Below are 14,504 nucleotides of genomic sequence, written 5' to 3' on the forward strand. Positions count from 1 at the left end.
CTTTTTGCAATGGCTTTTGCAGGCTGGAGTTATGCCAGCCTGCAAGAGCTCTTTGCAAAAGTGGAGAATCCGTGGATTTCTCTACTAAAAACGCGGATTTCTCTTTTCTCTGACAAAAACAGGGAATCCGTGGTTTTTTCCATTTTTCTGTGGGAAATGGAAAACCCAGATCCCTGCTAATTACACACACACACACACACACACACACACACACACTGCAAGGTTATGTTATAATTTATGTTATATAATTTATATCCATGTTTTGGCATAATGAGCATTAATTTATATGTCATAGCATGTGTAATGTATTTAATCAAGCAAAGTAAGGTCTCAGAGTAATTCTGAGTAAATGCAATGAATGAGCAAGATGCTCTGTATAGTGAGTTGCTGGGATAAACAGCAACCGTGTTTGCATGGCATGCAAGACAATGAGAAAGCATAGTCATTTCCTTAAGTGCTTGCATTGGACACCTGTTCTGCTGTTCATTGCATGGCACCACTATATATGCCATTTGCAGGGAGTGGTGAGGTATGTCCTGCAATAATCCAGGCAGTTTCACTGGACAAGCCAGGAAAGAAATCCATAACATGGAAATGATTTCCTAGTCAATGTGACATTCACATTCACAAAAAATACTCAGAGGAAGGTGAAGACCTTTAAAAGGCAAGTTTGTTTTGTATTAACAATTTGAAAAATTCAAAGGTAAACAAGCTTATTGCCTGCATGGGTAGGGAAATATTAGGTCATGCACTACTTTGTACAATTAACTAAATTAAGTATAAGAAGGTTTCACCTTTCTTTGTAACATCTGACTACAAGTACAAAAGACAGGGTACCAGACCAGATGGTCCTGGAAATTCCCATGTCCCTAAACTTTAATGTGGTCATTTGAACAACTGGCTGTAATAAATCTGAATTTTAATTCAGCTTAGGGTTCCTCTCTTTTTGATTTTTTTTTTCTATTTGTTTATATTGTCACCCTTATTTTCATATACATGTCATCACCTGTTTTCTAGGAAGCTTTCACTATTTCTGGCATTTTCTTTTGCTAGCTCTAATGAACAGTGAGACAAAGAAACCATTTAACTTCCTGACAATAACCACCTTCTCTGCCCATAGCCTTCCTGCTGTTCTGTTGTACTTTGCAATAGATCTCACTAAGATTCTTTCTCCTCATCTACTCACAAAATATTTTATTGTGCCTTTTTAGAACAAAGGTTGGATGCCTATAGTCTCCTGTTTAGTAACCTGGAATTTCCACAATGCATTATGTAAATATCTCAATCCTTGGACCTGTTTTTTTTCTACTAGAACAAACAGTTGACTGTTTTAGAGATTGAGTTTTCATCTGCAAGAATACCATTGTATTGCTGTGACTCTGCCAGATATCAGAAGCTAGGAAATGTTGGGGTAAGTCAGTATTTGACTGGGAGACTGAGACAGGCCTAGCCCTGTAGGCCTCCCTCTAGCTCAGGGGCAAGCAAAATATAGCCCACAGACCGGATGTGGCCTGCCAGGTCATTCTGTCAAAGATAGGAGCCATGGGCAATAGGACCCAGGGGAAGCTGTCAGGACCCAGCAGGAGGGCCTGGCCCCACCCCACCCTTGGTCCCCTCCCCCCAACCAGAAGCCTCTGCCTGCTGCTGCTTTCACCTCTTCCCTGAACAGCAGCTGGCCACTCCAGCACCATGTGGCCCCAGCTGCATCACCATGAGCATGGAGCCCATGCCGGTACCCTGGGGCCAGGAGCAGGTGTGTGTGTGTGTGTGTGTGTGTGTGTGTGTGTGTGTGTGTGTGTGTGTGTTCATCAGGCTCATCGCACACCCCACCATACACATGCACCCACACCTCCTTTGCACTTCAATACACACAGACTGCCACACACCTCAACCACTCTCCCCCCCATACCTATCCACCCCCCACACACCCACACTCTCCCCCACGCCCCACATACCTATACCCACTGCCCCCCAATATACAAGAGTAAGACTTCATTTCAGCTATTGTGCAATCACCTCTGTGTACACTACACAAATATGTAAATCATGACATAATATTTATTTTAAATAAAAATTAATGAATGTTGTAGTACATGTTTGCTTTTTAGAATATAATTTGGTATTTTTCTGGTTCCGAGATGGCAAAACCCCTTGCTGAAAGGAGTACTTCCGGGGGCGAGGAGAGGGACTTCTGATGGCAAAGGTCAAGGATTAGGGGGCTCGACTTCCAGTCACAAGATGGTGACCAGGGCACCTGTCAAGGGGCAGGGCTACCCATGCAGCCCTCACCACCTTGCCAAAACTCAGTAAGCTGCCCTCCGCCCAAAATAATTGCCCACCCCTGCTCTAGCTCTTCCAATCTGCCACCCTCTATCTCTCCTGCCACGCCTTGATGGAATCAATTAAGTAGGAAGCATCTAGAGACTTTATGGGAAGGGGGATTTCCTTTGGGCCATTTGGCTACTCCCTTTCACACTTGTTCAGGCCCTGACCCTCTTGGCTGGGGCCTGATTTGTTCTAGCTTCTCCCTTCAGCTCTGGCCCCACTCAGTCTGACCTCAGTTCTCCAGTAGCAGCAACACATCTGGGAATTAGATTTTTCAGGCAGAAGAAAAAAAGCACAGGCTCAGGGGTAACCCAGTGGCAACCTATAAGTATATAACGGGTGCTCACCAGGATCTGGGGGAAACACCTGTTCACCAGAGCACCCCAAGGGATGCCAAAGTCAAATGGTCACAAACTCCTGCAAGACCATTTTAGGTTGGACATAAGTAAAAACTTCTTCATGGTCCGAGCCCCCAAGGCCTGGAATAGACTCCCTCCAAAGGTGGTGCAAGCACCTACTCTGGAATATTTCAAGAAATGTTTGGATGCTTATCTTGCTGGGATCCTTTGACCCTAGCTGACTTCCTGCCCCTGGGGCAGGAGGCTGGACTCGATGATCTTCCGTGGTCCCTTCCAGCCCTAATGTCTATGAAATCTAATCTCCAACCTAAATTTCCCCTCCTAGTCCTATCCCCAGAGCCACAGAGAAAAGACTATCTCCCTCTGCTCTGTAATTACCTTTCAGTTATTTAAACACAATTATCAAATTTCCCCTCAGTCTGAAAAGAGAAGACTAAAAAGCCTAGTTCTTTCAGCCTTTCCTCATAAGTCTTGCCTCCCAGGCCCCTTATCATTTTTGTTGCTCTGCACTGGAATCTCTCCAATCTTTCTACTTCTTGAAGTGTCCAGCCTAAAACTGGACATGATACTCCAGCTGAGGCCTCCCCATTACTAAATGGAGGAAAAGAATAAATGACTCTTGGTTTGCAAATGCCGCTTCTGTTGGTATAACCCAGTATGCTTTTTGTCTTTCTTGTAACAAGAGCACACTGCTGACTCATTCAGCTTGTGCACCACCATAACCCCCAGGTCCTTCTCGGCAGTACTGCAACCTAGACAGTCATTTCCCCATGTGTATTTGGGGTGGAATAATTGTATGCACAAGTGCACTTTGTATTTGTCTTTGCTAAATTGCATATGATTGACTGCAGAGCAGTCTATCCAAGTCTTTTTCAATCCTTGCCCTGCCCTCCAGTGTCTGCAGCTTCACCCAACTTAGTGTGATCAGCAGGTTTGCTAGGTGTGCACTCAATCCCATTATCCAATTCATTATTAAAGTTATTGAACAGTACTGAACCCAGGCTGACCCCTGGGAAACCCCACTTGATTCCTCCTCCCAACTAGCCATTGAACCATTGATGACTACTCACTGAGCTCAGCAGTCCAGAAATGTTATGTATTCACCTTGCAGTACTTTTCTCTAGTCTATATTTTCTTAGCTTGTTAATGAGAATGTCATGAGAGACAGTGTCAAAAGACTTGCTGAAGTCTGTCACATCCATTGTTCTCTCTCCATCCATAGTGCCTGCCACCTTATCATAGAATGATATCATGTTAGTCATGCCTGACTTGCTCTTGGTGAATCCATGCTGGCTATTCCTGATCACATTCTTCTCTTCTATGTACTCTACAATAGATTCTTTGAGGATCTGCTTCATTATCATTCCAATTATTGAGATCAGGTTGACTGATCTGTAATTCCACTAATCCTCCTTCTTCCTTTCTTCAAGATGGGCACCATATTTGCCCTTTTCCAATCACTGGAGACCTCACCAGACCTCCATGAGTTGTTAAAGAGGATAGCTAATGGCTATGAAATTACTTTAGCCAATTTCTTTAGTACCCTAGTGTGCATCCCATCTGGCCCTACCAACTTGAAAGCATGTCTCCAGGATGCATCTGCTTTTAATTGGGTCTTTACCCTTGACTGGAAGGATTGATAAGAACACCACCTGGGCCCCTGTCCCATTTACCTATGCATCCAGAGCCATGTAGTCACTCTTGAGCTGCTTAAGGTTGCCACTGGCAGTATCTTTAGTGATCCCATGTGGATCACTAGCATACTAGTCAGGATAGTATTCAGAAAGCCTTTCTATGACATCTCAGATGCTAGCTTCTGGCAGGCAACAGACCTCAGCCAACAGGTCAACTCAGTAGATGGATGCCAGGAGGCACCTCTTACATCACAAACCCTCCCTTCCTGGCTGTTCTTGGTAGGGACATGCAACCCATATAAATGTTTGCCACCTGGGTGATGAGAGCATCTAAGGAGAAAAATATTTGAGTTGTTCTAAATTGACAAGTGGCAAAATGAAGCATGGTAGTGATAAACATTTCACGAGGTCACCCAACATGGGCATGATCATGTCCTGCAACCTGCCCAAAGTGTAGGCAATTCTGGTAGAATATAGGGGGTAAAAAGGGATGATATACAGTTTATATACAGCAGGCCACAGTCCCTGCAAAGCCAGACTAGAACCTGGGTGAAAGCTTCAGTGGTCAATGACCATGCCTGGACAGAGCCCACACAAGTCCAGGCAGAGGAAGAGCTGACAATGGCAGACTGTATTTCTTCCCAGGATGGGGCACAGCATGCTTAGGCTCCTGACTTTCCCTCCATCAATCAACCCTTTCCCCTGGCCTGACCCTTCACTGACCTCTCCTGCCACACCTTGATGGGATAAACTGACAAGTGTTCAGCCTCACAAAGGGGAAAGGATTCTTGGGCATAGAGTCCTTGTCTGATGATCAGGGTTACCACAGGCCCACCCAAGTTTATTTTAGCTGCACCTTATTAACTCTGGACCCACTATCCAGGGCCACAGGCTTCCACTGCAGCAGGACATACCCCTCTTCAAGGCTATCAGCCCTGGGCCGGGCCATCCCCTCTCTGCCTCATTCAGTTTACAGGCAGTCTCTTCTCCTGTATCTTAACCTTCTTTTCCCCAGCTGAGCTCACAGTCAATCCCACAGCCTCTTTCCCCTGCTTCTCACATGCGCTAAAGTCTCAGGGTCCCACTTCTTCACCCCTTTTCTGTGGCATCCTCCACCTCTTAGCCACAGCCCGGTCCACTGGGTTGAGGATCACCTGTCCTGGGCATCAGCTCAACTCAAAACCAAAAGAATACCCTGCTGTGGGTTGGCTTCTGCGGGTGCTTGCCAGCTCCATCCCCACTGCCAACACCAATGGCTTCTGTGGGTGCCCCCCCCCACACTCAGGAGGCACAGTCACCCATGTAGTGGAGGGAGCATAAGGCAGACCACACAATGGGGCTGGGGGAGCAAATGGGTGAGACCACAAGGTCTCCCTCCATTCTCATTAAAAAATTAGGTGATGGTGTCGATGCCTACACAGATGGGTTGCAAATTGGCTGGAGGGCTGCACCCAGAGAGTGGTGGTGGATGGGTCATTTTCACCTTGGAGGAATGTGGGTAGTGGGGTTCCCTAGGGCTTGACCCTTGGGCCCGCACTGTTCAATATCTTTATTAGCAACTTGGACAAGGGGGTGAAAAGCACCTTGTTCTAATTCATGGATGACACTAAGATGTGGGGAGAAGTGGGCACGTGAAAGGAGCGGGACAGGCTGCAACTAGATCTGGACAGGTTACAGGGGTGGGCGGATGAGAATAGGATGGGATTAAATATTGACAAGTGCAGGGCATTGCACCTGGGGAGGAAGAACCAGCAGCATACCTACAAGCTAGAGACTCTCTTCTCATCAGCACAGAGGCAGAAAAGGATCTTGGAGTCATTATTGATTCCAAGATGAACATGGGCCGCCAATGGTGAGGACAGTCAGGAAGGCTAACCGTGCCTTGTCATGCATCCATAGATGCATCACAAGCAGGTCCAAGGAGGTGATCCTCCCCCTCTGTATGACATTGGTCAGGCCACAGGTGTAGCACTGCGTCCAGTTCTGGGCGCCGCACTTCTGGAGGGATGTGGCCAGCATCGAGAGGGTCCAGAGGAGGGCCACTCACATGATCAGGGGGCAGCAAGGCAGGCCCTACACGGGGAGGCTATGGGACCTAAACCGGTTCAGCCTCCACAAGAGAAGGCTGAGAGGGGAATCTGGTGGTGTCTATAAACTGGCCAAGGGGGACCAGCAGGCAATGGGAGAGTCCCTGTTCGCCCGATCACTATCGGGGGTAGCAAGGAATAATGGCCATAAGTTGACTGAGAGTAGATTCAGGCTAGATATCAGGAGGCAGTACTTCACAGTCAGGGTGGCTAGGATCTGGAACCAACTTCCAAGGGAAGTGGTGCTTGCTCCTACCCTAGGAGGTCTTTAAAAGGAGGCTAAATAATCACCTAGCCAGGGTCGTTTGACCCCAGCATTCTTCCCTGCCATGGCAGGGGGTCGGACTTGATGATCTGCTCAAGTCCCTTCTGACTCTACCAACTATGAAGGTAGGCGTGGGGCACAGGGAGACAGAAAGGAGGGCAGACATGGTGAAGGCAGGCAGCAGGGAGGCAGGCACAGGTATGGGGGCAGGGCAGGAGGACAGGTGACATATGGCATGGGGCAGGCAGGGACTCCGAAGACTACAAATTCATTTTTCATTGGCATCTGAGAAGACAGCGGGGCCTTTCTGGTCTTGGTGGGGCATAGCAAATTTCTGTAATGATTTTGCTTCTTTCCTGCATTTTGTCTTATTTTACCTGAGACCCTGTTTTAAGAGCTGGTGTAGTGCAGGTGGCAGCAGCACAAATATGCGGTTACTGCCAAAGGTAGGAAAATCTTTTGTGTGTGCATGGTCATCTCTCTCCTTGATCTCTCTGTTGGTACTTCTAAGAGGGATCCGAAAAAATGTTAGTTACAATGATGATTTATGTGATGTGGAAACAACTGATTTCACTGACTGGCTTGAGGAAAACTGTCAAACACCTGTGACTTGCAACACACAATATTATATACTGTTACAGTAAATCATTTATGAATATCAGTCTCCATTCCCTTGGGCAGATTCATAACAGTTTAGGAGTTAATTATTGGTCTAATCAGTTGGATTCTTTGGAATGAAATACTGCACAAGCTACTAACATTGGAAGAAAGGATAAAGGTAGGGTTTTCTTTGCAAGTATCATTAGCCAAATGAAGGGGAAGGACTCTGGCAGTCCACAGTTGTCAGTTCACGCTCAGAACTTGATCCATGCCAGATCATGTCAGCAGTGACAGGGCCCAGGGATCGACTAGGAGAGACCAAATTAAGAGGAAGATGAGATGGAGAAAAGCATTTTGGAAGAATAGGAATGGGAGAAAGCAGGAAAAGGAGGAAATCTTCAAGAGTATGAAGCACTCTGGGTGTGAAACATCACGGATCTGATTCAGTGACATTTTACATCCCATGTCCACAGGGATAAATGATGGCACAAGTTGCATAGCAATAAAAAATAAGGCTATAAATCTTTGGTTTCTGTGTGAAGAAAGAAGTGCTGTAGGCATGGAGGGCATAGACGCAATTAATGTGTTCTCATCTAGTGTCTTCTATTTCATGTCATTTACTGCAAACATGCAGGAGGATGCCATAGAAAAGTGTATGCCGTTACATTGAATTGTAAATGCCAAGAACATAAGATAGCGTTATTGATAATGGCCTTGTGCATATGTTTTTTGTTGTTCTTAACACTCTAAAAAAGTCTTCAGTAGGGCAAACTGTATTCTAGACCAGTAGTTCTTGACTTATTTTATTCTTAGGTCACTCCTCCCTTGGAAAATGCCAGCTGTTTAGTTTTCACTCATTTTCTAACAATAGAAAAATACGAAGTAGAGCAGTTTGGTTTTTTTGCAAAGAATGTAAAAAATGTTTTTAGCACTCTGGATCCCTATTTGCAATCCCTGGGTTTATCTTGTAAATCAAGTTTGCATACCCAACAGCACTAATATTGTATGGCAGAATCTTTGAAAAGATCTCAAGGCACCCAGGATGAAAATCACTGTTCAAGATAGATAACTTGCATAATGCTTGTATTTGAGTAATTGTGTGAAATTTATACTTTAGGAATTGTGTGCAACTGGAATTACACTCAGGCCTTATTTTGTCTGCTAAGCAAACATTTCTCAACCGACTGAATTATCGCATCAGTGGGAATTTTGTTTTCCCAGTTATTCATGTAATCTACAATGTGAACTGATGCATATAAAGTACTGAAGTTAAAAGAGGTCGCTTAAGACAAGTGCTCTTCTCTTTTCTTCTTTCCAGTTACCAACTAAGACGGGATTTGTTCCAGCTACTAAGTACTAAGCGACAGTGCAAAGAAGATGAAGACAAATGGAGACAAGAGACAGCTGCCTTTTTCATCCAGGTCGCTTGGAAGAAACAGCTGAACCATAGCCCTCTAAAATTAGTTCCTTCATGTAAAAAAGAAAAATCTATAAACAAAAGCAGCTCAACCATAAAAACTAGCAAGCAGTCCATCCTCAAACAAATATATGGTAATTCTATTTTTGTGGCACTTCAGAGTTTGAGAAGTTAAGTGGCCATTTGTTGGTGCTTTTCATAATTCTGGGTATTCCTAAATTTTGGAATCTGCTACAGAGCTAATATCTACTAAGTTACGAAGAGGTAACACTGGAGCTAGATATACATTTTTGTATGCAGATAAATCCCACACTAGGTTGTTTGGGTGTGGGGGGTGAGGAAGTTTAGTATTTTTATGTTTGAGAAAAGTACTTCCATGGTTTAAAAGTGAACTTGTCACAGGTTTAGCATCATTCAGCTATTTTGAGACAAGTGAACTTCGTTGAAACAGCTTGGGTTATTTTCTTGTGCTACTGCAACACTGCACACAGGTATTGTGAACCATGCCTCTACAGATGAGTAATTTGAAGAAATGATAGAGAAAGAATGCTTTGCTTGTTAACATGGGAACATCTATGGGAGGGAATGAGGTCTGTGCGTGTCGGGTGTGTGTACTTTAAGAAACAAGCAGATAAATAATTACTGAGCTGGATGTGGTTCACTGTGTATGTTAGCCTAATCAAGCAGTATTGAAAAATTTAAAGATGTGCTTAAATATGAGTTCCTTTTTATTTAGAAACTACACTTACTCAAATGTTACTTGAAGTTCTGTTTATTAACAAGTTTCTACAGTGCAAATGTTTCATGTGCCTCTTTACCAGTAAGCCCTATAAGAACAGACAGCACTGTATGCGAATGAAATGGCCTGTGTCTTTATGAATGTATAACATTCTGCCTGTATGTGTTTATTAAAGGGTGCTCTCAAGAAGGAAAAATATGCCATCCAGGAAGACTGTCTTCAAAGCATAAACTTGCTGATATACATCTGATCTCGGGTAAGGTAAAGGTCTTTGTGAACCTACTGAGATATATGGAATAGGCCTACATATTATGTATATATGTATTCAATTGCTGTGAATTACTCTTTCTATAGAGAGGTTTCTTCAATTTATATATGTATAAAAATCAAGAAAATTTGCTTAAAATCTTACCTATTTTTAACTGCCACTAAACTGCTAGGGGTCATGCCTTTCCTTATTCCTTTAGGCCTCTCTTGAGTCCTAGTTTACCTTTGATATTAACTTTTTTGGTGTAAAAACATTATACTGATCAGATCAGCAGGAAAAACTTACATGAAGGGAGCATACAGTGAAGGCCAGATGTTTGAATTAGCTGTGCACAAAATGGTGTACAATTTAGCAGCAGGCATGCTTAATGGCATTTGGAAGGATAAACAACAGATTTCTGCACACATCTGGGGAATGTGTACACACAAATTAGGCATAATTTATGTGCCTGTGCACAGGTATCCAGGTTGGAGCCATATCGGTCTAGAGGCAAAATGAATCAAAACTTGTGGAAGGGGTGGTATCTTTTATTAGACCAACAAGATAGTTGCAAACAAATTATTTTATTTATTGGCAAGCTTTTGGGCGCACACACCCTTCATCAGGCATAGGAGAGAGCAGAAATTGTAAAAGTTCTCCTAAATGGAAATGAAACTTCATACCACACAGTGCCCAAATAACATTTGTTTGCAAACATCTTGTTGGTATAATAAAAGATATCACCTCTTCCATGAGTTTAGATTCCTTGCACATGTGCACACACATTTGAAAACTGGACCTTATTGTCCACACACATTCTGACTTGCTGATTACATAAAAACATAAGAGGTGCCATACTGGGCCACAACAATGGTCCATCTAGCCCAATATCTGGTCTCTGACAGTAGTTCTTTTGGTGGGCTCCACTGCCCTACACACAGCAAATCAGCCTGTTTCTGACAGCAGCATGGAAAGACTTGAAGTCTAATCCCTCTTCTACTGAAAACTTCATTATTTTCTATTAGGCAGACAACGTTCTTTGGGTAAATCTAATCTCTTTTATTAGACCAACTAAAATAGTTGGAAAAATTCTTCTTTGCAAGCTTTCAGGTACAAACACCTTTCTTCAGGCAAAGGGAGTCTCTACAGTTGTTTTTTACTTATTTTCTATGAGTCCATGATGCTGCTGTTAGAAATTCGTATTTCACGGTAGAACTGTGCATGGGAATGTCAGGCTTCTTTACAAAGCCCAAAGAACCTTTTCATTTCTGCACTTACAAGCTACTGGGTAGAGTAAGGGAAGGAAAGGAAATGGCAGTTTCATTGTGCCCCTCTCCTGCCTCCATGAGCCCATGTCACTTCCAGAATGAGCTAAGACCTTCCGGTCAATTACCAATTTATCATTCATTTTCCATTACAAAGAAGTTGTTCCAAATTTCCAGTTTAGGTTTCGTTATAGTAGAAAGAAGCCATTGGCCCATAACTGCTGCCCAAAAGCTTCAAGACTCAAGGAAAGGGGAAGGAAAATGACGCTGTTTGTTAAAAGAAAACTTATACCCCCAAAATTATAACGGAGTAAAACAGAGAACAAGTAGAGATAAGCTTTGCTCTACTATTTCCTTCAATTCTGCTAACTGGCAGAGAAATAGCAGTACAGAATCTCTTGGCAAGGGACAGAAGTTACACATAAACCAGTGTAAGTGATCAGAAACTGGTTTAAACCTGTAACAGAACATAAGTTCAGTGCACACAAGCCAGTTTCAAAATGGCCAAAACTAGTTTAAGATAAACCTGGTTGAATGTAGTATCAGACTTAACTGATTTGAGTCAAGCTGGTTTATGGAACTTCTGTCCCACACACCCCCCTCTACACCCAGGGACCTATATCCCCTACTCCTCTCCACACAATATACAAGAGCAAGACTTGAGCTATTATGCAATCACTTATATATACACTATTCAAATGCACATAAATCAGGACAAAAATATTTTAAATAAAATGAAAATGTTATAGTAGATTTTTATTGTTAGTATACGAGTTTTTTATCTATACTTTGTAAAAATGATTTCTTCTGAAAGATTTTATGTGCATGGCTCTTGACTCAGTTGGTTTGGTGCTGTTCTCAGGGAGGTCCAATGCCCCCAAAACCCCCACTAATTGTTTGAGGGTGATGGTTCATGTTGTTAGAGGGGTCACAACCCCTCACTATCTGATCGGTCATGCCTGTAGCTTGTGGCAGAACTTCTGGGACCCCAGGGGCAGGCTATGCATTGTGAGGGTGGGCCCTGCGGAGGGACAGTGTTTCTCAGTCCAGGGGAGGACATTCTGATGTCTGAGACCATATGATAGGGGCAGAGCATACTGTGACCAACACGGTAGTGAGTAGGGCAAGTTTTGGTGTCAGATGGATGGGCCTTTTTATGTCATGGACCACGTGACAGTGGAGGACTTCCAGTTCCAAGACGGCAACCCCTCTACCCCAAAGGAGTATGTCCAGGGGGCAAGGAGAGGGACTTACAGTGGCAAAGGTCAGGAGTTAGGGGCAACCAGGGGGTGGGGAACCTGTCAAGGGGGAGGGCTTAGCAGTTTGACAAGGGGTATATCCTTGTGGCCATTGACAACTCACCAAAACTCGTTAAAGTGGCCCTTCAGCCAAAGTAATTGCCCACCCTTGGTCTAAGGCCACAAAATGCCCCAGCATCTGGAGGAGAGCAGGGAGTCCTGGATCTCCTCTCTATCTGACATGAAGAGAGCACCTAGCAGTCCCTCAGGAAGAGCGATCAGAACCAGGCTGTTTGCAAGGAGATTGAAACAGAGATGGCAGTTCATGGACTAGCACAGGGCTAAGGCTAAGGTACTAAAGATGCACTATACGAGAACTCATGACACTAACCCAGTCTCAAGTGCCCTTAATATGGGGATCTAGGCTAGGGAAGACTCCACTGAGCCACACATAATTGCTGACTCTGGGATGGAACTGGAGCCATCCAGTGACAGTGGTGGCGTGGAGCAGGGTTATGAGGAGGCTCTAGCTCAAAACCCAACCTATAGACAACCCTCCCAGGACAGACAGGAGGATCCTGAGGAGTCCCTCCTCCTGCTTTGGACGGCCTAGCAGGAGGTGCACCAGCTGTTGAGATGAGACACCTTGGATAGCACCGACCTTGGCAAGGGCCAGTATGCCATCATTCCACTTGACAACCATTAGCCTTCTCTTCACACCTAGGGCCCAGATGCCTGGAGGAAATGTCTAGATAGCTGGACAGCAAACATACTGGTGGGTGATTGTACGCTCTCACTGAGGTGGTATCATCAACCCCACTGCAAAACAGTTGCAAGCACCCAGTCTTGCTTTGTGCCAGGCTCAAGGCAAGGCTGGACATTACAAGTGAGAGCAAGGTGAGCTGCTTGAAGGAGATCACTACAGTTTTGGAATTGTCCTTCCAACCAGTAAGTGTTTGAGAGGGGGACGGGGCAGATCCAGGGCAGGTGCAGTGGTGTAGGTGTACCCTGTCCTTCATTCCTAATCCACTGAACATTTAAAACCATACCTGGCAGTGGCAACAACCTTCTTATTTAGGCAGCATCAAGGAAGCCTATTGACACCGCAGCTCATTATAAACTACCCCATTCCTTCTAAACTCTTTATTCCACAGGTGTTAACAACTCTTTCTTTTTAATGGTAGTAATGTTCCACTGATCAAGCTATTCTTTTTTCTGTAAATTTTGCCATCTCCCAGTTCCTCCTGTTAAGGTAACTTCTACTTCACAGCCCAGCAGACTGTTTGAACTCAAGCTAGAAACATTAATTTAGGTGAGCCATCCAAGCTGTCTTGTCTCAACAGCTGATGCTAGACAGTCCAAAGCAGAAGGGACTCCTTAGACTACTCCTGTCCCTCCTGGGGGTTGTCTATGAGCTGGGCCAGAGCCTACTCACAATCTTGCTCCATGTCACCACCGTCACTGGATGGCTGCATTTCCACTTAGGAGTGGAAACAGCTTTCAGTGAAGCATATTGGATGCATCCTCAAGATGCTCAAGATGACTTGATTTTGTTTTATGAATCTAAGAAAGAAGTACAATTAATTCTAATGACTACAGGACTAAAGAAACAACACTTTAAAATATTTTTACCTCATTTATACAGTTTTTAATACAAAATGTATAATATAGCAAATTAATGCATGCTCCAATAAAGTTATAGTTGTTTTTGCTTTGATCTTAAACTGAATAAAATAGCCCTAGGCCCCAATCGTATTGGCAAAGCTTCTAGGTTGTTTTTTACCTGGAAAAAATGTGTGTTGTGCGATATGTGGTAATGCACTACACCAGAGGTTACCAAACTTTTTCTTATTGCATACTCCCTTCCAGATTTACCAGCCGCCCAGGTACCCCTACCAGCCTACTTTTTATATTTTAACTTCTTAGATGCCAATTGTTATAATGAAAATTTAAATCTGTCGTTACACAATTTCTCCCACATACCCCTCAGAGATGTCTTGTGTACCCACAGGGGTATGCATACAATAGTTTGGGAACCCCTACACTACACTGTCTGCACCTCTCTTTTTAAAAATCCTGGATCTGCCCATGGGTGGGGGGCTGGAGCAAAAATACAGTCCTACTCATCCTGAAGGTCTGCCACCACAGCTTGTTGTTCCAGGTCCTTAGGACAATCTGCTCCCACCAGTTGCAGCTCCAAGTGAAGACTTTCCTCTTTGTCCGCTTTTATTTTTTCCTCATCCAATATGAGAATCTTGGATTGGGGGATCGTAGAGCACAACTTGAGAGGATGTCTTCTGTGCACCAAGTTCCCAGCTGGCAGACTTC

The 14,504-nt window shown here is 44.1% G+C and overlaps 1 protein-coding gene across 2 annotated transcripts in view; it reads left to right on the forward strand.

Moving 5' to 3' along the window:
- Positions 1-14,504, forward strand: part of INVS (inversin) — a 227,694-nt gene that overhangs the window by 205,849 nt on the left and 7,341 nt on the right. For both annotated transcript variants that reach the window (XM_014603023.3, XM_019485218.2), the window contains exons 15-16: positions 8,589-8,821; positions 9,602-9,682. In XM_014603023.3, coding sequence (XP_014458509.1) covers positions 8,589-8,821; positions 9,602-9,682 — 314 coding nt within the window. The remainder of the gene's footprint in view (positions 1-8,588; positions 8,822-9,601; positions 9,683-14,504) is intronic.

Source organism: Alligator mississippiensis, chromosome 5 (assembly GCF_030867095.1).
Source record: "Alligator mississippiensis isolate rAllMis1 chromosome 5, rAllMis1, whole genome shotgun sequence".
Lineage (NCBI taxonomy): Eukaryota > Metazoa > Chordata > Crocodylia > Alligatoridae > Alligator > Alligator mississippiensis.